The 23,793-nt window shown below is 38.2% G+C and overlaps 1 protein-coding gene across 1 annotated transcript in view; it reads right to left on the reverse strand.

The window, feature by feature from the left end:
• Window positions 1-1,798: 1,798 nt before the first annotated feature.
• Window positions 1,799-23,793, reverse strand: part of NCKAP1 (NCK associated protein 1) — a 130,208-nt gene continuing 108,213 nt past the window's right edge. The window contains exons 23-32 of the mRNA XM_019522863.1: window positions 21,501-21,631; window positions 21,018-21,115; window positions 16,660-16,753; window positions 15,489-15,571; window positions 14,887-14,967; window positions 13,173-13,266; window positions 10,468-10,584; window positions 7,218-7,327; window positions 3,788-3,877; window positions 1,799-2,725 (exon numbers count right to left, since the gene is read on the reverse strand). Of these exons, the coding sequence (XP_019378408.1) occupies window positions 2,609-2,725; window positions 3,788-3,877; window positions 7,218-7,327; window positions 10,468-10,584; window positions 13,173-13,266; window positions 14,887-14,967; window positions 15,489-15,571; window positions 16,660-16,753; window positions 21,018-21,115; window positions 21,501-21,631 (1,015 nt within the window). The 3' untranslated portion in view covers window positions 1,799-2,608. The remainder of the gene's footprint in view (window positions 2,726-3,787; window positions 3,878-7,217; window positions 7,328-10,467; window positions 10,585-13,172; window positions 13,267-14,886; window positions 14,968-15,488; window positions 15,572-16,659; window positions 16,754-21,017; window positions 21,116-21,500; window positions 21,632-23,793) is intronic.

Here is a 23,793-nt window from a genome sequence, read left to right on the forward strand (position 1 = left end):
CACCCAGGGTCTTCCTACAGCCGATCACTGAGCTGGGAAGGTGTGGGGGGGCCCTCACCTTGCTCCCTGGCAGACCCAAAAGTGGACCGGAAGTACTGAGCAGGAAAGGGTGGGTGAGTCAGCTGAAGATTAAGCTCTCTATGCATCCATAATGCATCCGTGATCTTTTCTTTTTCATTCTGACTTCCCCAAAACTAGGAGCACGTCTTGAAAATACAGTATCTTAATTCATGATAGGTGCTCGGACTAGATCTTGAAGTCCTTCTCAGCTGTACATTTCTATAACTTCATGACATGCCAGCCCTCCAGTTTTGACCTAATGTTGATATACTGGGTCACTAGATAGCTTTAATAAGCATTCATGCACAAGCTGTAAACAACATCCTGTTCTGAACATGTGAAACTGGAAAAGGTAACAGTGAAAGATAGATCTTGCCAAAAAAATCTAACATATTCAATCTTTTTATATGGAAGAGCATTCTCAGCTGAAGCTAGGAGAAGAGCTTCAGGGAAGTGTGAACAAGCCTGTGCAACTGGCAAGCTGCAAGTATGTAGCTACTTCTTCCAGTGGAGAGGGAACATGCTTGTAGTCAGGACTAACGCATGTTAGAATTTAAAATGCCAACATCAACACAGGGAAAGTTACCAAAGTGATCAGCAGTGAAGTAGCTGATCAATAGTTCTATGATGTTAAGCATTCAAGTCTCTTTTCAACACATTGATCAAAACTGAAGTCATGCCCAGATAGATGAGGAAAATAAACGCTTATGTTCAGGGTTTACCATTAATTGCAAAATGGGTATCATTTTGATCCAGTTATATTTTCATTGGAACCAAACCCTACTGATGATTTTGTAAGGTCCCTTCCAGCCCCTAATGTCTATGAATCTATGAAAATTACAAGGTACTATTTTAAAACATTAAAACTATGTTACTGAACCAAAAAGCTGAACAAAAAAGCTACTAGGTCTTTTATTGAATCCATTTTTGTAAAGAATTACACTTATCTATATCAAGGTACTGTATTATCCCTACCACACAATTTCCATCCTTATAAAATGGAATATTTAAGAAAATATGGAGGCAATGTGGTACTTGCTTATGATCGACTCTCTCATTCCATTGGCTTGTTTTCCTTCGGACAAAGGAAGCTATTATGATTGAGGAGCATACAGTAACTCTTTTATCATAGAAAAAGTTATCAGTGTGTATATAAGTTGCCCCCTAAAACAGGACCATACAATGTCCAGAATCAGAGTTGTTGACAACCACAGTCTTTATGGTGCTGATCAAAGAGCAAAACATTCTGGTCAGCTTTCAAACTAAACGAGCCAACACTTTCTCATGTCAATTTGTATGACCAACAAAAATAGGTCTATTATATATCTGTCTCATCCAGTAATCTCTGATGTTGTGTTATTTTAGCAATATTATTTTTGGTTCTATGATTTCAATGTTTAATTTTAAAAAGAACATTTGTTTCCAAAGGTGCAACTGATATTCATGTATGTGCCAGCTGCAGGCACTCTTGCTGTATCTTGTAAAATGAAAATATGAAAGATAGTGGCAATAAATTAAAGTTTCATTCATGGGTGGAATTTTTTTTAATCTTACGTCTAATTTAAAACAGTGACCCATTGTTTTAGAGACCCACAAAAAACTGATTATTAACTCATTGTGTGAAACTATAGATTATTTAACAAATCTGTAAAATGAAAAGGAACATATAAAATTAGTAGTAAAGATATCAAAACATTAAGTTTGCACTATAATTTTCCATTAAAATAATTCATCAACATTTAATACAGTGTAGTGTTTATTGTATGTTATGGAAGGTACACTTGAATTTCAAAAATTTAAAACATATAAAAAGTGGTTAAGGGCTAACATTTTATCAACATCTGATAAATGTGTAAGAATGTTTATTTTTACAGCAGGGTACAATGGTAGTGTTAATGCCAACGGGGCACCATGGAAGTTAGTTTTAAAAAAATGTCCACTATGCTTTATACAAACAACACCACTTGCTGTTGTTTAAGAATATTGGGAGAGAATTGCTGTCTAACGATAAGCAGTCCTATAACATTTTTTGTGTTAGATACTGTTATAGTACTTAGTTTGGTGAATGCTTCAAAATAAAAGTAGAAATGTTGTAATTACTTCACAGAAATGCACATCCAATATTTGTTTTCAATAAGAACAATAGGTACAGATTATAACTCTCCCTATATGAAATAATTTACACACAGATGAAAGCTAGAACACTATCTAAAATAATCACTAAATACATTTTTTTCTTGGAAATAAGCAGTTATGTTTTGCATGATCAAATATCAAAAACATATAGCAGAAGTAGTGTTTCTTTTAAACATAACTGATGCTCTAAAATAAAAAAAGGATTTCTGTGAATGTGCAACCTAAAAATCAACCAAGCTTATATTGTAGTACAACCATATTAAGAAACCACTGATCAGAAATACAACCTTATGGGAAGAAAGTTTATAATCCACAAAACTGTCAGGCCATAAAGTAAAATAGCTCCACAGTTTACAGGTATAACTGAGGCAACATAGACGCGTGCTAGGTCTTGTTTCCAGTAAGTAGATATTTATGCAGAGGATGTAACACTTTGTTTGTAGACAGCATGGTATGCATTTCTCAGCAAGACATAAGGAAAACAAGACTCCAAAAGATCCATTGTCAGGAATGGAGACTCCTGCACAATCTGAAAAATTCCAAAAAATGTATCAAGATATTGGCCATACACAAAACTAGTCTATAATACATTGCAATTGATTGCTTCAGCAACACAACACCTCTCTCTTAGACCAAGAGGAAAGCAAAATACAGCACTTTCCTCCCAACAAACTATTTGCCTAGGGAAACTTAAACTAACATCAATACATTGCTTTTCAAAGCTGCCAAATGTTTCAAAACAGGCCTGTGACCTGCAAGGGCAGACTCTGCCATGTTTATTGTTCACTTTAATTTATACTAACTTAATGTGACATCATTATTTTAATGATGAAAACTAATCACCAGGGATCCACAGAAAAAATGTGGAATTTGTGTTTTTACAGAGAATCTTCAGAATTGAAGGGGGAAAAAAAATTTAAAACTTACTGAAAATAAAATGCTGGCTTCCCAGTGGGTGCCAGCACTTCTAACAGATGCTTCAGTAGCCTGCCAGGGATAAGGTATAGTCACTGGTACACTAGGAAGCAGCCAAGATGGCAGCTGTCCCTCCTCTCCCTGCTGCTGATTGGCTGAGGGCTCCGAATTATGTGGCCCCACCCCTCTCTGCCAATCAGCAGTGAAGGGAAGGGCTGCAAGAATATAACCCCCTCAGCCAATCAGTGATGGCAGGGCAGTGGAGGAGGCTGCTGCTGGGGCTCCTCAGCCAATCAACCTTGAAGAAGGGGGAAACTCACCAAGGAAACACATGGATTTTAACATTTTTTATCAGAGAATTTTGTTGGGTTTTTTTTTGCCATGGAAAACTAGGATCCCTGCTAATCACTAATCAACTATGAAAGTGATAAGAATACTTTTTTAAAGTTTTCCAGCATTTCTATCTAGAAAACAAAGAAAAAGATAAATATTTATATACTCATACTTATGTGAAGGGAGGGACACTTCAGTTCTTACCATTAATCCATCATCACGATGTCAAGAAGCATTTCTATTGGTTGCTGAGTTGCAACAGTAAGGATGGCTGTCAGATTCTCTGTTAACCTATCTGGAACTTGTCCCTAGGTTAGAATAATAATTCACAAAAGAAACTTACCATGTCTAGCAGTAAATAAACAGATTCTCTGTTCCTTGTAGTAGTTTTGTCTGTTTCCTGACCAATTTTCAGTAGACTAGATGATGCAAGCTACAAAATAACATTGAAAATAGACCATTTTAAAACAGTATTTCTGTACTCTATTTTACTTAAGTTGACCTGTTTTCTTTTTATTCTTATTTAATCTCACTCAACTGGTGGGGAAAATAATTTTCCTAACCAAAGGAATTAGTAACACACACAAGCCATAATGGAAGAGAAAGACCAAGACTATAATGAAGTATATTTTCTGCACGCTGTTTTGCTTTGCTTAAACAAGCTATTTGCATGAATTTCGAATGGGTTTCAGACGAGTAGAATCTCACGTGTATATTGCAAAGAGTGCTAGTTATTCATTGCATATAGCTTCCAGCTGCAAATCTGGCCCTAACAGTCAATGAAAGTTATGTCATTGACTTCAATGGGGCTAGGATCTTGTTACCTTTTCTTTTCTTTCCAGGATGTTTGCAAATGTATGTATTCTTCTTGCAAGAAGAAAAGTTTTTTTAATTTGTTTCATGGTCAAAATGTAGAAAGTCAACAAGTTATTAATTCCAATACCCTACATTAAAATTTAGGAAACATACCTATTATTATTTTGGTTTAGATTGGTATACCTGTATTTTAACATGGTGACTAACAACATAGTGTTCATAAGCATGTTTTTTTCAGGATTATAGTTATGGTTCAGGCTTATGCAATAAAATAACTGCATCACAATTTGGATTTCCATGAACTATGAAACTTTTTTTTTTTTTTTTTTTCTTCAAGTCACTCAACTTTTAGTACACATTTCAAGTGAGAGCCAGTGACAGTAAAGCAACAGCCATGTTTCTGGTACCTGTTCACAAATCTGTTTGAGCCACATATTTTCATTTTAAAATAAGTACTCTGAAGACTGCATCCATATTCCAATAAGAAATACCACAGGTTAGTATTGTTTTAGCAAATTCTTTGACTTATGGTGACATCAGATAGGGTTAAGGTTTGGGTAATTGTTTTATCACCTATTCCTTTAATATATTTTACCTGTTTTTAAGATTTCCTGTAAGCCACCCTGAGCCTTTTTTGGGGAGTGCAAATAAATAAAATCATGCATGTTTATGCTCTCGTAACAAGTAAGTGGTGATTAGCTATGTTAGTCTTAAGTCAGGCAGAGGGTAAGGCAGGGTTACACCTTAGAGACTAACTGCTTCAGAGAGGCATGAGCTTTCATAGGCAACAACCAATTTTGCCAGATGCATTTGATGAAGTAGGTTGTTGCCTATGAAAGCTCATGCTACTTTGAACTAGTTAGTCTAAGAGCACTTTTATACATGCTCTGACATGTTCTGGTTAGAACGCATCAAAGTAGACTTGATTAACCGATTAATCTGCTGCAGCATTCTAACCAGAACGCTCCCATGGACTGCAGTGTCTTATACAGTCAGCATCCCACGTTTCAAAATGGCAGCGGGGGTGCTCATTGAATGAACTTTAGTTAAAGCAACCCCAATGCCATTTTGAAACGCAGGATGCTGAATACGAGACACCATGGGCATTTTAATTAGAGCGGCTCCCGAGAGCTGCTTTAATTAAAACGCACCCCCTCCACTCACTCCAGAGCACATGTATAGGTGCCCTTAGGTGCCACACTGACCTACTTCCTGTATTACCAGAGAGATCTAGTATGTTATTTAGTCCATTCCATTTTAGAAGATGATTATTTTCTACAGCATGCATTCTTCAGCTATATGCTGATTCAGTCTAAAGAGTTAAAACAAAATAGTGAGAAGATCAACAACCTGAATGAAATGACTGAAACTCAGCACACATAAGTTGGGTGTAGTCAAACAATGGGTGTCTGAGCTAGCTTACACTGCATATATCAGTACTGGTTTTGTTCCTTCACTTGTCAAGCCAACAGAACATGACAAGACCATTTTACCTTTCACCTCTCTCAACAGGTCTGACAGATTATATTAATACATAAATCAGTGGGTTAAGATTTTTAAAAAGTATTCAAGTAAGGTTACAGTCCCCCCATTTCTGTCAAAGCAGGACACTGAAAAACCAAGTCACTTAAAGTGATAGGCATTTTTGAAGACTTGGACCAAATTATCCATTTATTAGAGTAAGTTATTTTAGACTTTGGTTCCTTTGGAAAATTAAGGTATCAATGTTAAATATGATTTCAATTAAACAATCCCAAATTCAGCAAGCTAACATTGATACAAGATTCTTTTAAACAATAGATACATATGAGAAGTTACCTGCTTTTAAATCAGATCTTTGCAAACACTAGAAATTAGTGCAGAGGCCCTGACTCACAATCACGCACAAAAAATAGGCACACTGAGCCAAACATTGCAATGGTCAACATGACCTGGATCTCTGATCTACCAGCAATTCCCTACATAAATATTCTTGGCTGTCTATATCTTTATACTATTCCAGATGGTGACAGGTCAAAGAGAACTTCAGTGTCAAGGGTTAATCTAAAAGGTACAATGAGTGGCTAAGATTACATGTCAAGATATGTTGTAATTTATCAAGCAGTCTATCTTGGGGAAAGTTTAATGGAGATCATTAATAAAAAGATAAACAATTATTTCACATATAGGGCACAACTTCTTTTCCAATCATGCATTACAGTGTTGGGTATCATACACTCTAAACACACACCCACACACCTCTACCTTCTTGCAAGTTTCATAAGATTCAAACTCAAGTTTTAATTTGTTATTTTCCTGTATTACACATAATTGGCCAGTGTTTAAACCACTGATTCCATTAACTCAAAATACACAGGTTTGTATAATTAATTTGCGTTTGTATCTTGTGTAACCAAAATAATGATTTATGATTTAGTTGCATATAAACAAAACTTATTAAAATTACATTTTCTAGCTGAAGGTTGAAAATAGTTCTAGACTACTACACTGAATATTAGGTTCTTCATATTAAAAAAAAAAAAAAAAAAAAAAAAAAAAAAAATCAAGCTTTATTCTAAGATTAGATCTTTGAGACTATAAGATACTGATTAACTGGTTCTGTCTCCAAAGTTAAATTTCACCATATCAAATTAACAATGTATAACTTAACCTGCTTCATTTTTGTTGCAAAAGAACAATCAACTCCAAAAATAAAATGCATATACTATTATTTAAGATGTAAACTGATACTTAGGTTAAATATTCCTAAAGTTATTTCCATTAAAATCTTATAATTAACTGTGGTACGCCACATACCATGGCATAACGAGTAACACAGTAACATAACCCACTTGCTAATGTAACATTTTAAGTGGCTCATTGCACATTAAAGCTCCAGCTGCTTTGCAACAGAGATTTGAGGTTTTTTAAATGCATTTATCTGCATAAGTCAACTCTGGATATCAAACTGTACATACAGCCAAAAATTCTTTAAGACGATCTTCAATGCTTCCCTTGTGGATGGTAAACAAAGCTGCAGCAATCTGGTTGATAGCTTTTGCCAGACAATGTATGTTGTTGCAGTGTCCTAAGCAGAAACACACATTTTATTACCTCAGCATCACTTATCAAAAATGAATTATTCTTTGAAAGTTTTAGTGACAGAAGGATAATTCTTAAGTGTAACAGGGTCAAGGTTTAGCAATTAACTAACTTTAGAATGCACTAGTAGTTTTCTTGAGTGCTTTGAACCTCCGCACCAGGTATTCAGTGATGAGCTTACAAAGGAAAGATGTTTGGAATTAACAGAAATGAAAAGTGTATTTTACTCCCAAGTCACAGGTAGTTCCCCATGTAAATTACTGCTAAAAGCTATCTGAGATCTATCATAATGAAGGCTCAATATTTAGCATCTTATACATCAATGGTAATGGGCAAATTGCAGTTCAACATTGATTTTGTGTTTATTATATTGATTGAACATGAGATCATCTAAGTAATGGAAAGTCAAGATCTCCCACACTCCTCAAGGGATCTTTGATCATCACCAGAGTTTGGCAAAAAAACCGTGAGGTTTTCAACATGAAGGAAAGAGCCATGTTTTGGAAACATGTTTTGTTTCAACAAAAAAAAGAAATGCAAAAGATTCTGTAATTGCCTGGATATATGAACATGTGCAAATAAACACTTTCAGGCTTAATGAAAATAAAACATTTTTAAGGTAGTGATTGTGGGGCAGGAAAGTTCTCCACAATAAAAGCAAAATCAGGGGCTTTCTTCTGAATTTGAATTTTACATGCAAACTAAGACGACCACTGGTTCAGAATACCATAAAAGACAAATTTTCCTATAGCACAGGGCTGTCCCACTTCAAGCTGGCTGGAGCCACGTGTCCCACGGGCCTCACTAGTAGGGGCTCCACACCAAAGGAACAGCACTAGCAAGGAGCACTGGCTCACCAGGCTGCACATCCCATGCATGCATTGCATTCACTCCCCCATGACTGCATCATGCAAATGGGCGCTCCCTGCCTTACCTTCAGCAACCTGTGGGCTCCCCTGTGATACAGAAACTCCAGGTTGGTGGCAACCACAGTACCGTGGGTTGTGCCAAACAGCACTGCTCTGCCCTTTGGGACAGGAACATGCAGCAGAAGTTGGGGAGGAGAGTGTGAGCTCTATGACCCTGGCTGCTGCTGCAGCCTGAGCAACAGAGACACTAGCAGTCAGGCAGGAGCTGCATGTTAAGCCATTGTGTGCCACATACCATTTGGGGACACCAGATGGACAGCCCTACTTGAGCACACAGTCATTAAATGTAATTTCTAATTAATTTTCATGGCTGAATATTTGCAATGGCTTCTCAGGATGCAGACTGTATTTATGCTTATGAAGGGACTGCTTTTATGCATGGACAACAAGTGAAGAGTCAGTGTGACAGGAGATAATTTGGCAAGAGATAAAGCAGGTCCAGTTTTACAATCACACCACTTAAAACAGGAAAAGGTTCTACCACCTGCCTCAGCCTGTAGAGAACCTGAAGACCATGTGAAAAGTTGAGAAGGAAGAATTACCTAAGAGGAAGTAGATGATATAAGCAGAATACCTGGCTATGGGGGGGAAAAAGTGAAAGACTGGACATTGGTGTTTAGCAAGCACTATGCTGGTTTGGATTCCAAGAAGAAATATGAAGAGGCTTCATGTAGGTTTGGATCTGTGGATAGTCCTTGAAAATGTCCTTATATGGTCATAGTCTTTTACATACATTAGATTTTTGGTGCTGACTCTGCTAAGTGGTGACATATTGGAGCTTTGCAACACATTAGATTCCCACTGCAACAGAAAGTGGCGAATGCATTTTTTAGCAAAATGAATTTACAAAACACATGCTATTCCCATTAATGTTGAAGAGGTGGTCAAGGACACACCCAGGCCATTAGACTGGGCCCCAACTCTGTCACCAGGAAATACTTCTTCCCTGGTTATTAGGTCCCATCTCTGCTTTTAACACATTTACTGTTCTCCCTCTTCTCTGTACCCTGTACTGTTCACCTGGGAAAGACGCTTCCATTAGTCATTATGATTTTGGAAAACCTACTAAAATGGCAAGCAACACACTGCTGGCTTTGAATCTGCAGGCAGTCTGAAACAAGTGCTTTGAGGGTTTCCTAATAAACAGAATGATTTCATTTCTGCTTATTGGTAAGCAGAGGACTCCAACTCTTTTAGGATTATTGACTAAATTAGGACTTCATGACTAGAGAAAAAATAAACAATCACCAAAAAAGTTAATGGTAATGGTAGTGGAGAATCAAACTAAGCATTTACATTTAAGTGAGCATATACACTGCAATCTTAATATAAACAAATTAACTGCTGCATAGTATAGGTGGCCAATTATACACTCCCAGATTTCAAACTATGGCTTTGGAACACTTATGAATATTCTAAATTACACATTATATTTTCTTTAAACTAATATTGAAAGCTCTTACACATTCTGGTCTTTGCCCTGACAATCCTACTAATTCTGGGAGAGTTGAAGGTAGTACTGCTGGACAAGTTGATGCCTTATGTTAATTTTGTCCTGTTACATGGAACAGATTCTGCTAAGAAAATTAAAAAGAATCTATGAGACAAATAAAGGGACATGGACTCCATACATTCTTTTATCCAAACCATGCTAGACAGCACAAAAGAAACAGTTTGAAAGGCAATTTTTGTACAACCTGGTGCTGTTTTGACTCAATTTAAATTTTTGGCTTGGAAGAGCTAAGCATTTTTTTTGTAGATTACATGCAGAACATTTCTTTTAAGAAGAAGGTAGAAATAGAAGATTTATTAGAAGATGATTTTGTTCACAGATTCTGATGGTTTTAGAATTTTATTTTTGGTAGCTCTGAAGAAAAACTCCATATGCAAATTAAAAAACAAATTAATTATGAAGGAGTATTAAATGTATGAGCAATACATTAACGGTTAATGCATTAAAACTACATTCATGTCAATACAGATTCTTAGACTAAGATAGAAGATATCTTCTAGGTCAAACCATAACTTGTCAGTTAAAGACTGCCCCCTACAGTGCATATTCTAGAACTGTGTCAATTAAAAAATTTCAGATGGATTATTCACTGTTGATGTACTTTATTTCTAAACCAGAATAAAGCAAATGGTATTCAAGAAATCACTTTCAGCTTCATAACCAGGATTTTCCAATAAAAATTACCTTCTATGGCAGGACTATACTGAGACATCACATTACTGGCCAAAGTTGGCAAGGAGACTGCAACAAAGACCATGAGAAGGCAGGCGATTTTATATTCTTCTTCTGGACTAATATTTTCTGAAATTAAATGAAAAAATAGAAACAAAAAGACATTTTAGGAGCTAATTTCCAGTGAAAATGGACCAGAATACAAGTGTCTGGCTAAGTTACAATCCATGAAAGAAAAGATTTGCCTCACTCAGACTTAGAGGAAACAAAATACATAGGTAAGGACAGAACTTCAAACTGTGTGCGTGTACCACAAGACAAAAGCAGTTGATTTCAATGAATCACAAGTTAGCAATCTTAGCATGTAACTTTCAAAACCTCTGCATCAAATTTGTCTTTTTGTTATATTGGCATAAATCCAAGTAGCTAGTGAGACTGATAAAGATGTTCTGTTCACTGGAACTGAGCCAAAGAAAATTTACTTAGGTCTGTCCCAAATCACATCAATTTCACATTTTTAAAAATAATGGCATCACTGGATTATTTTTATTTCAGTGGAATCACAAAATTTAAAAAGGGAAACATCTTGTTAAAATAATTAAATCCTACAACTGTATCACTTCATACTTACTTCAAGGAAAGACGTATATTGTAGATAAACATACAGAGGTAAGATATATCAGGTTAACATTCCAATTACATATTTAACACATTTTTAAAACCACTCAAGCAGTCTGAGTATAATATATGATTTACTATTCAGGGCATGACAGACATTCTCTGGAATTTAGAGTTTTTTCCTTTTCCGAAGGCACCATCAACAAAGAAAACAAGAAAGAAATGTAACTTCAGGTAGGTCCTAGAATGGTTCATGTCCCCTAATCATCCAGCCAATGACAAAAACAAAGCCAGTAAAATGCATTAACAGTGTGATATTAATTATTCGTACATAAGGAGGAAGCAAATAAAAACAACGTTTTCAATAAGGAACAAAAGGGAACAAAATAAACATATCCAATGGCATTAAGAATCTTATTTTCATGCCTTTAAAATTACTAGAGCCAAGAAGACTAGTAAGATTTGTCTATTATTTTAAAGAGCCATTGACACATGTAGATACAGAATTTTTTTACAACAGGTTTTGAATTCTTTGACTAGATACATTTTAAAAATATTTTTTCTTTGTTTGTCTTCATATTAACTAAAGGTGCACTGATAGAGATTTTGGGGGCTTATACTGATAGCCAATTTTTCAGGAGGCATATTGGCCAATACCAATCCTATTTCCGATACACAGCCCTGCAGCTTGAAGAGCTGTGTGCAACTGGTACGTCTATTGTGGTGGAAGGGGTGTGGGAAGGGAAGGGGGCATGGGTGGGCAGATCAAGGACCCTGTGGCAAGGGAGGAGTGGGGCTGGGGAAGGTGCTGCCCAGCCAGGGCAGGGCCTGTGACAGAGCCACAGATCATCCAGGGGTGCGGGGAGGCAGAGGCAGCTCCTGCTACTGCGTGCACCTGGGCACAGGGGTGCTTGTGCCCCCAGATCTGCATGCAGGGTGGTGCAGGGTGGCTGCCGCTGTGGGCTGGGGCCAGGGGTGCACTGGGCTGTTCCCAGCAGCGGCTGGGCCAGGCTGTGCTCAGGGTGGGGTAGGTGGCAATGCTGGGAGAGGGCTATGGCAAATTTTGGGGTGGCTGCAGAACCCCCCACTGTAGCCCTCCCAGCAATGCCGCTGCCCACCCCAAGCACAACCCAGCCTAGCCCCCACTGGGAAGAGCCTGGTGCAGCCCTGGCCCTAGCTTGCAGGGGCAGCTGCCCCACCTGCACATCTGGGGTCACACACACCCCTGTGCCCTCCCAGGGTGTTTGCAGCGGTGGGAGCCACCCCGCCTTCTTCGCACCCCCACACAAGCCGTAGCTCCGTCCCGTGTCCTGCCCTGGCTGGGCAGTGCCTGCACCAGCCCCTGGCCCAAACCCACTCCTCTCTCTCTGCCGGGGTCTTGATCTGCCTCCCCCATGCCCCTTCCACCACATCAGACTTAGCAGCTACACACAGCTCTCCAAACTGCTGGGCTGTGCTCTTTTCCACCTACATGCTGCTCTGCAGCTGTGCGCATGCACGAGCATTTATCAGCCAAATTACCAGCCACATGAGGCCAATTTCCAATAAAGTCAATTTTTTTTTATATTGGTGCCGATCCGGTATCAGACCAACGTATCAGTGCACCTCTAATATTAACACCTTTATAACTCAGAAGCTTCATGTATTTCTATTATTGTGTTTTTAACTGCAACTGATATTGTAAGCATTAAAGACAAATGATACAAGGGCAGGTTATATCTACATCATAAATCAGATGTTTACATTTAGTTATCTATTATACAAACCCCTGCATTTTCTCTTCCTAAAATAAATTCAACTTTCTCCAGAGGCATAGCACTAATCAAGATTTCACTTGTTATCCCTCTCTATAATATAGCTTTTCTATCAATTAACATGCATCTAACTCACAAATCCCCAGCCTACAGAGAACAGTGTATTTTTTTATTACACCTACAGAAAATATTCAGATTCCAAAGAAATGGCCTTTTACATGAATGAATAGATGGGAACCAATATCCTCAGTGCATCACATTTTACTGCAAAAACTTGTACATATTTTGCAGTGTTTTAAATCAAATGGAGCAGACTGCATTGCCAAATACACCTTCATTTATTACCTGATTTTTGGGAAGACAGTGCGACAACCAAGGCAGGATCAATTTCGCATGGCAATCCAGCAGCTGACGACAGCTCATATACATTCATTGCTACCTGAAAAGAGAAGAACGATTATTGTAAAATGAAAACACAAAGTACTTTTTCTTCTTTCTTTGGGGAGTGGGGGGTGGGGGGAGAAGGGGCTGAAACAAAGCAATGAACACAGTTGTACTGAAATCTGTAAATGTTTGTCTTATAGGCTTTCTGAGAACACCAAGGAATTTCAGAGATTTGGCTGAAATAAGAGCAAGTCTCTGGGTTTGCATTATATCTAACTTGCACTGAACAGCTGGTTCAGCACATAGTGTGCTAGCTGGTTATCATTTCTTTCTGTCAAGCTAAACAAAGTGCACATACTACCCTAGACTACCTCCAAAACAAACAACTTTGCTTCCAGTTAATTCTTCTAAATGGAACAAAAAAGAGAAAGAAAAATAAAGCTATCAAGGACATAATTAACCATGCCAGAAAGTGTCAAATAATGTCTGTAAAGATTAGTTTTTGTGTTGAAATGCTTAAAGCATTATTCAAGGCAGTACTGTAAATTAAACGTACAAGAATAAGGGAAAAATATGGGCTCAGGGTGATACTAAGTTGGGTGAACAATTTCAAAAGTGTCCGGTTTTTTTTTTGAGGTCCAATATGACACCTTAAAAGAGACACGATTTTAGAGATAGGTGTGCTCAAAATGTGCTGAAATCTCAAGGCTGTAACAAAGACGTCTCAAGTTTAGTATAAAAAAAATTCAACAGCTGTTTTTGAAGAAGACTCGAGTGTAAAAATTCTCCACATCCTAGCATTTTTATAATATACTGTTCAGACAGCCAGACCAGATACCCTCTTGTACAATGTCCTGAAAATATTTGGTTTTCTTAGCCCATTTTTTCCTTCTTGATCTATTCCCTCACTTTTGTTCTACTTGTTCTTTAATTTCTTGATAAAGCAGGTACATTTACTGTTACCAAAGTTCTGATTTTTGATCATGGAAACCAAGAGCTTAGTGGGATTAAACCCCCACCAAAACCAAAAAGCCTACTTTTTAATTTTTTTTACTTTCACATCTGCAATAAATCTCCCCCCTTCCCTCCTGAAATGGTTAAAGGTTCTAATTTTTTTCAGAGTATTAATCAGGTACTAAATCTGCTAAGAATCTTCTCCTTTAGGTCAGTTACTGTACCCTGGGCTGGAGCTAGAGCTCTTGCATGCATTGGTGGCAGAAGGGGTGAGAAGGGGTAGGCAGCTGGGGGTCAGAAACCAGGGGGTCCAGTGGCAGGGTGGACAAGCACAGGGAGCAACTGATTTGGGGGGGGGGGGGAGGCTGCCTGACCCCCTGCTGATGCTTTCCCCATCTCCATAGGAGAGAGAAGACTAAATTTAAAATGACTCTCCAATATTTTGATTCTATACATAGAAAATTAAAACTAATGTATACTTTTCCATATATGGAATCTAATTTTTGGGGGGTATCATTTAAAATCTGAAGTAATTTTATACTACCTACCCTTATGTATTTTTTTCAGAACATTAAACAAGCTAGAAAAGAGTGATTATGTAAATCCAGTGTCATCTTTGCTTCTGAATTTTTCACATTTAGCATTGCATGTATTTTCCCCCATATATATTTTAGTAAGCTATAAAAAAAGGCTCTGCCAGCTTTGTAACCAAAAACATTACCTTCATGTCAGTCTCTCTTGGAATGTGATCCTTAAAATCTTCAATTGAACTTACAAGGAAAGGAATGTGGTAGGATAAGACCTAAGACAGAGAAACAAACATGGAACTAGAAAATTCTCTTAATAAAAGTGCCTTCTGAAGATGCTAATTTGTTACTTTATTATATTATTCTATTTTTTTCATGAGTTGTAAACATATCACAGAGTTTACCAAAGAGATTAGAGAGCTTATTATATTCAAATTTGAGCAGTCAATGGAACACGAGGAAAAAAAAAATTAAAAAAAACTTTTTCAGTTTTTTTTTTTTTTTTTTTATTGAAAAGCATGCTGTTGCACATCGTGAAGGTACAGGTGCAAATGTAAGCCCCACCATTGTTAGTTTTGAATAATAAACTCTTCAGAAGTCCAGATTTCATCTTTCAGAATGGGGAACAGGGTTTTATTATTTTCTGTATACATCTGTTTGATGCACAAGACATTTAACAATTCGAAATAAACTTTAAAAATGGAGAACCTTTGAATGGTAAAACCTTTTAATACCATACTAACTAATCTTTGAATTTAATTCAAACTGTATCAGAATAAATGTAGTTATTTCTTACATCTCTAAGTGCTTCCTGTGCCAGTGAGCGAAAAGACAAGATTACGCCAATAATCGTCATCCTCTTTAAAACACTGTCAACAGCTGAAGAAAATTTTAAAAAAGTGCATTAGAACCCATCACCATTTATAAAACAAGAGACTCTTCAAAAGCAGAGGAAAAATAATTCACAAAGTTGAAAGTGTATGACAGTCTGAGAAAGGGATACTTCCCAACAGCTAAAACTATGAGACAATAATCTTTTGTGCACAGCTGATAATAGACATGTCTATAACAAACCTCCCCTGCCAAGCAGAGGCATACTCAGAAACACTATGCTGCTTTGGCATGCTCTTCCCCAGTTGGAAGCAGAACAGTCCTGTTTGTGCAGCCCTGCAAGACAGGCTAATTAAAAGCTGAGAATCAGGGCTATTTAGCATGCCCACGGACCTCCACCAACTGAACTAGACTGCTTTCAAATTGGAAGGTAATGTGCACGGTTTAGCACAACATGTCTGAATATACTACTCCCTGGCTCTCCAAGTTTATGGTGTAGACATAATGCAACAAATTACATATACTGTTTCTGAGTACTTCAGAAAAACATAGTCACCAATATTTGAACTCTCTGGCATCTTCATCTAATTTAAATGGTTTTCTCTCCAAAAGCTGCAACAATATACTTACTATGATGGAATCCAAGCACAAACAAGTTTACCAATGAAACTAGTACATTCTACACTGTGTCTACAGCTATTCAGATGCACAAGTTTTGAAAACAAGTTTATACTCATTACAAGTGACAGTCTGGGTAAAAAATATAGCACAGATACCCTGATAGTCAGAACTATAATATCCTTAAGTCAGACCCTCCAAAAGTATTTAGTTGCTTAAATTCCTATTGATTCTAACTGGGGATTAACAGGAATTTTGGAATTGGGTCTCAAGTACTTGTGGAATTTACATCAATGTCTAATTTTTGTCTGTATGCACACAAGTGGAACATATTTTAAAGTTTATTGGTTTGTATGCACTGTGCTTAACTATAAAAATAAAATCTTAAATTGTATTGTTCATGTATATTTATATCACGTGGGTTAGTTTTTCATATTTATTTGCAAGTAAAAGTGCAGGAACAAAACCCAAAAATGAACAGCATCTTTAACAAAAGCATTGTTAGTTAAGTTACCCACACGATAATCTCTTAAAGAGTGCTGCCATCTGGTCCGGTTTATCAAAGCTGGTCCTCATTTGTGTTAGCACTTCAACATTCTCCACCACAAGTTTCTAAAGAGAAGCAGGACCTCAGGTCAGCCACAGATCTCAGTATGCTAACAAGATAAGTGCATACTTTAGGACATTTCAATTTGGCAAGCAGGAAACTGAGCTCATGAAATCCATATGTTTGTTTCATCGTTTCCTGAAGGAACTAAAAGATTATTCTGGTAGGTCCTAGTTGTACACCAAATGGAAAACCATGAATGACCAAAAGGAGGAAGAACTGCTGATGGGAATGCATTTTCAGCAAAGTATGAGATTCCATAAAAATGAGTTTATAGAACCCAGTAAAACTACAAAATAAATCTTCATACTAAAATCTGCTAAAGTGATATCCTAATCCTAACACATTCCAATTACTTTTTCTTAAAGCAGCCCATTACCTTGCTCTTTTTACTAATTATGATTGTATGGCGGTTTATTGGATTTCTGTAAGCACCAAACAACTCCTTACTCAATAGTACAGCAGTAAAAAAACTGTACGAAAAAACAATTCCACTTATTCCAAGCAATGATTCAACATGGCCATTTTCAGCACGTCAGTATGGTTGAAATAAAAGGAAAAATGTGTAAAGGCAATGTGTTTCTTTGATCCACAACTTAATGCTCCTTGTGACATGCATATAAATGTAATAACTTATCTGCAGTAATTATTCACCAAATGTATACATTAAGGACTTTAACTAATGGATCCAAGACGAAGACTTTGTGCTACCTTTCTGAGGCACTTAATGTTGGTCAAGCACTTGTTTTAAAATCCTTTCAAGCAAGAAAGGTCTATTTTAATAAAATAAAAATAGACAAAAAAAATAACCAGTTGGAAATACAGTTAAAAACACTCCAATCTCTGAAGAGATGTGGGTAATCCAGATGTATGTCTTTACATGGGAGCATTTGTTTGAGCTGTAGGTTACTAAATGGAGACATGATTATGCCCTCTACATGTGTGGCTGGAGGTTACTAAATGGAGAATGATTATGTCCTCTTTTCTCAAGAGTCCATTCTTTAATGGTTAGCTTGCCTGGTATAAAAACAGAAAGAAAGGATATACTAGAACAGTGGTTCTCAAACTTTTTGGACTTGAGGCCCCACTCATTCCTGACCTACAGCCCCCTGACCCTGCCGATGCCCCTCATTCCCAACCCACAGCCCCCTGGCTCTGCTGGTGCCCCTCACTCCCAAACCAGACCCCCAGTTGAGAACCACTGCTCTACAGCAGTGGTTCTCAACCTTTTTGGTTTCCATCCAGAACTTTTCTAAATCTAGTGACACTCCATTTCAAAAATGAATTTATTACAATAATTACCTGCTTGCAGAAGGCCAGGAGATGGTGGTGGGGGACGAGGGGACCAAGTGCTTATCTCTTTGAACAGGGGCTGGGAGGTGGTGATCAGGGAAGGAGCAAGTGCTTAGCTCCTTGCACCCTGCCATACTTAAAAGGATTAGATAGCACCCCAGCTGAGAATCACTGCTCTAGGGATATCTGGATTGAAAGAGAGCTACCAGGTATGACAACTGCCTTACGAGAGGGAAAACAAAAACACCCCCTTCTTGAAGTATACACTTGTCAACCCAGAGCAGTTACCAATAGCTATATGCCAAAAGAACAATAGGCTAGAGGAAGAGAAAAAAATAGGATAAATTATCAACCAGCATACAGATTACTATCAACATAGAACTGTTAGAGATGCTCTGAAGGGGAGCACGTGGAAGATTCTATTGTCACCTCACTCCCAAAGCTGGCACAAGGACAGCGCCAGGTTTATCTAAGGACATTTGGTTTTGGAAGACATGAGGTTCAAGAAATCACTTTTCAAATTGCTTTACAAACCATATTTATCTCAACCCATGCAGGAGCTTGGCTGAAACAATGCAACTGGTAAACAAGCAATGTGAACAACAGATTAAATATTGATGCAGACACAGAACCAGACAAATATCATGCTACAGTTAAATACAAAGGCTGCAATTGTAACTGAAATTACTACCTAATTTGGGTAATCTTCCAAAACTATCTTGCAGGTCTGTTCCAATTTAGATTTAAAACTAGACCAGTGATTCAAGAGGTGACAAGGGTAAGCCCTCTCTACACTTTTAGGTCCATCTAAAAACCCTGACAAAAGTCAGTCACATCTATGCTCCCTTCTTCCAAAATTAAGTTATAAGAATTAAGACGAAGCTATGAAGTTGTGTAAGACAAAAAAAAAATACTTCTTCACCATGCACTGTTATATATGCCAAGTCCGAATGTTTAGGCACTTTGCTGTCTACAGGGACCTCAATAAGACCCCCTTCTGAATGAGAGCTCACTCAATTTGTACACAACTACAGTTGTGACCAATGTAATTTAGTTCCTCACAAGTGGACTGCCAGAATGCAGTATGAACAATACACTAATTTTACCAAAATTTTGTAATTAGCCAATCCCTCAGCATTATGGGAAGACCATCATATTTAAAGGTAAGAAAGGTAGACCTGAAACAAGGGTTATTTGCATAAATGACAAACTGTGACCATGTTCAGGGGTGTTGGTTGTAGCTGTGTTGGTCTAAGGACACAGGCAGACAAGATTAGTTGGGTAATGTGGTATCTTTTATTGGACCAACTAAAATAGTTGGAAAAATTCTTCTTTACAAGCTTCTGGGTACAAACACCCTTGTTAAGGCAGAGGAAGCATCTGCAGTTGTTATATGCTCTCTTGGATGAGATGCTCTCATGGATGGCTTCCCTCCCATCCAGGACAGCACACAACTATAGACACTCCCTCTGCCTGAAGAACGGTGTTTGTATCCAAAAGCTTGCAAAGAAGAGAGTTTTTCCAGCTATTTTAGTTGGTCTAATAAAATATATCAATCACATTACCCAAAGAATCTCATCTCCAAACTGTGACCACCTCATTTTCTCTCTAGCGTGTCCACAGAGGAACCAATATTTAGCCCTGTTTGGGGTGTGAAAGTAAAAGGAAGCATGTGGAGGAGCATAGCCATTGCTGCTTCTGGCTCAGATTTCACAACCCATTCCACTCCCAGCATCAGTATGGCTTTATGGCACCTGACTTCACCAAACTGCGCTCCCTGCCAGCCAGATGAGTATTTTCATTATTTCATTCATGTTTACTGCAGACACAATATTGTTGTGAAAGTTGAGGAAAACTAGTTTCTCTCTGATAAGCTCTACTCTTATGTGCCTCAGAAATTACTTTCTGCAAATCAGAGCTTTACTATAAATTGCTTTTGTGGTTCTGTATATGTTTTCTGAAAAAAAAAAAAAAGTCCTTTAAGAACCTGAAAGGCTAGTTCTGAAAAACAGCTTTAAGAAATTGTTAAGGACACACAAACTGCTAGCACTTGAACACAGTAACCAAAATACCCCTCACACACCACCGAAAGTTTCATGGTGCAGGTCAAGGATTTGAATAATTTTAGAAGAATTAGACTACCATATCAAGCTTATTGTTGCTCACCCCAGGCCAGGGGTAATGCACACTCTTGATGGAACTGGAAAGGGCTTGAAGTGCCCTTAGATTTTAATGGCATTACACTCCCTAGCCATTCAGCAACACTGAAATTCACAGATACTAAGGAAAATGCAAGTTTCTTGAAAATGTGCAATAAAATGAGTGTGTGAGAGAATGGTCCTCTCGACACATTACAGGTATTGTGCAATTGAACTGGTTAAATAATTGCACAATTACTTCGATACCAGTTACATGTGCAGCGTACTTATCACACAATAGAAAGCTCCAACCAGCTATAAAGTTAGACTTTGAAAATGTGTAGTAACTTTATGGCTGGTTGCTATTAAACTTTAACTTTGCATGTAGCAGGGTCTCCCCTGCTGCTGGGAACTCCATCAGCTGTAGGCTCCCAACTGCAGGGGTGCACCTTGCCAAGCCAAGAGCACCTTGCACTCCCAGCCCCAGCAGCTGTGGGCTCTGAGTCTTGGAAGCAGCCTGCAGCTGCTATGACTCAGAGTCCCACACCTGTGGATGCTGGGTCCCCACAACTTCTCCTAGCTATCCCCTCTGCCTGGGGGGGGCTTCATGCACCTCTGGGGACAGGGAGATTGCCACCGCAGTGATCCCTCAGCCCTGGGAGTCACAAAGACAAAACCCACTTGAAAATCAAATCTGTAAGAAAGGTAAACATTCAGAATGAGGAAAAAATATGAATGTTTTAGTTTTCATGCAGTGCAGCTATAGTCATAGGCTGTAAACACAGAGCCTCTTTGGTATTATAAATGGTACAGGGGAAAAGAATTAAAATGTGATTACCTTAAGTTCAGCAACCTGTGAAGAAATGTGCCACATAAGACTTTCACTTAAGAACTTCATGCCATATGGTCCCAGCAGTTCAGAGAGCGCCCTCATTTCTGAGAAGTAACACAAGTCTTCATTCAAACATTTATTTTGAAGTAATTTAATGAGCAATATCATTCTACCACAGTGGGCTTAAAATTGGATTGATGTTAACATTTAAAATAATGGTCACACTGCAACATTAAATCCATCTGCTGTATTTATTTATAACATGTGCATGTACCCCCTGAAACCATAGAATCACCAACAATCTAAAAAAACGAGTTCTCAGAAATAGAAGCGAGGAGGAGAGAAAAGTATGGAATGGACAGAAAGTGTTATGGATAACAAAGCTTCTCTGAAAACATGGCTGATAGTCCAACCTCTCTCTCTAACTCTCAGACTCAAGCATGTGAAAAAAGCTTCATAAGCAATATGGAGAATTAGGTCACAGTTTACCTGATATATCAGAGTACTCCTCAGCATTAAAAGTCAACTCATTTTCTGTAGGTAAGTTCACAAATGCCTTCATTGCTGGGAAATAGGCTATATGACCATTGCTGACTTGCCTCAACAAGGTTTCCAAATACCTTGGTAGGGAAAGAAAAGGCATTTTTTTAAGTATGCAGTTCAGCGTACATAAGCAGACAGTATACAGTTCAATGATGAGGGGCATTTTTACATGTACAAGGTGCTTTGAAAAATGCCCAACACTGCGAAGTTTGCAGTTGCATAAGCAGTGAAATGGCAGTGGTGCACTTTCAAACTAGAACACACAGAAGATGCTTTAGTTCAAAAGAGCACCACTGCCATTTTCTGCATGGACACGCATTTTGCTGCTTATACAAATGCATGCGACGCAGGACAGCGTGTCAGCTCACGTGCAGAGCAGACCTGATTAATCGATCGAGTTTACTCTGAAGCGGTGGATCTCCAGCGTGTCGTGGGACAAAAATGTATGCATATAAATGCCCATTCAAAGGATTAATTACTCATCTACTTAAGACTTATTTTAATGGCTTAACTGGTGTACAGACCTTTTTCAATACCATTACACTGCACACATTTAACTCAGTGAAACATAAATCTTGTTTGAAATTGAAAGCTTGTGAATATCCATAATAGACCATTTAAACCTGCTGATCAAGCTATTCAGGGTAAATTGGATAAATGGCAGAAGGCAGGACAGGACTTCACCTTTGGCTGCTTACAGATGTTAAAAAAACCTGAAAACCGGTGCTTTAGTTTAAACTCAGTGCGTTCTTGCATCAAGCCCAGCACACGCCCAAAAGAGGCACTGGACCTGGCTCACCCAACATCAGTATATATTGGGCACTTGGGTAGAGAGTTTTTTTGACCCTTTTATCTAATAGCTGATTCAATCAGCTATTGAATTAAAAAAAAAGCCAGAAAGCCCCACTAAAGCACCTAATCTATATAGATGCTAAAAAAGTGAGGCCGAACTAACATGCTGCTGCTTCTGGCAAAGCACAGGTTATTTATTTATTTTTTAATGTTTGTAAGTAGCCTCTGAGTGCCTGTAGACATGTGGGACATCTGCTTTGATGCATTATAATTACAGCATGCTGTAGCAGCCTTGGCATCTTGTGCATTCAGCGTCCCCCTGCTTCAAAATGGTGAACAAGCTTGTCGAACAAAGTTTAGTTAAAGTGCCCCAGCACCATTTTGAAGCATGGGATGCTAACAGATCCATCATCCATTTATTCAGTCCTTTCATAACCTGGCTATGCTATATGTGCCACCACAACATCCTGTGGCAATGAATTCCACAACTAAGCTATGCACTGCCTAAAAAAAGGACTTCTCTTGTTAGTTCTAAAACTTGTCACATGCTCTGTAGCTCTAGTATTTTGGGACTTGATGAAAAACAGTTTCCTATTCACTTAGTCAACACTTTTAATGATTTTATAGATTTATATCATATGCCCCTTCAGCCTTCTTTCCAAAGTGAAGCGGCGAGCCCTTCTAGTCTCTTCTGATATAGCAGCTGCCCCTGTTCATTTTGGTTGCCCTTTTCTCTCTCTTTCCTCATTCTGTTACATCCTTTTTGAGATGGGGGGGCACAGTACTCAAGATGTGGGTCCATCATGAATTTGTGTAATGGACACAATGATGTTCTCCATTTTGTTTCCAATTACCTTCTTAATGATGCCCAATATTTTCTGGCTTTTTTGGTCGTTGCTGCTGACCTGACATTTTTAGCCTATTATTTACAGCGACTCCAAGGTCTCTTTCCTGAGTTGTAACAGCTAGTTCAGAACCCAGAATAAGCAGATCATATCATCTTGCAAACTTGGCAGGTTTCACTGCACACCCACATTTCCAGGTTATTGATGAAAATGTCGAACAAAAAAAGGCCCAGCACAGATCCCTTAGGGACCCCACTTCTGACCTTACACTATCCTGAAAGGTCACCATTTATACCTACCCTTTGCTTCCTGTCTTTTCACCAGCTCAGTCCACAAAAGCACATTCCCTCCAATCGTATAGCAACAGTTGGTTTGTTTGTTTAAACTTTGATGAAGGAGCTCGTTGAATGGTTTTTGGAAGTCCAAATACATTATGCCAACTGGATCTGCCCTTGTCCATGTGTTTCTTAATACCCTCAAAAACTCCATCATATTCGTCCATGTGACTAATGATTTAGTTTATTACAGCTGCTACCAACTTGCCAGGGATGGAAGTGAGATTCACCAGCCTGCAGTTTCCAGATTGCCTATGGAGCCCCCCC

The sequence above is a fragment of the Gavialis gangeticus genome, unplaced genomic scaffold (genome assembly GCF_001723915.1).
Source record: "Gavialis gangeticus isolate Ggan-Ray unplaced genomic scaffold, GavGan_comp1, whole genome shotgun sequence".
Lineage (NCBI taxonomy): Eukaryota > Metazoa > Chordata > Crocodylia > Gavialidae > Gavialis > Gavialis gangeticus.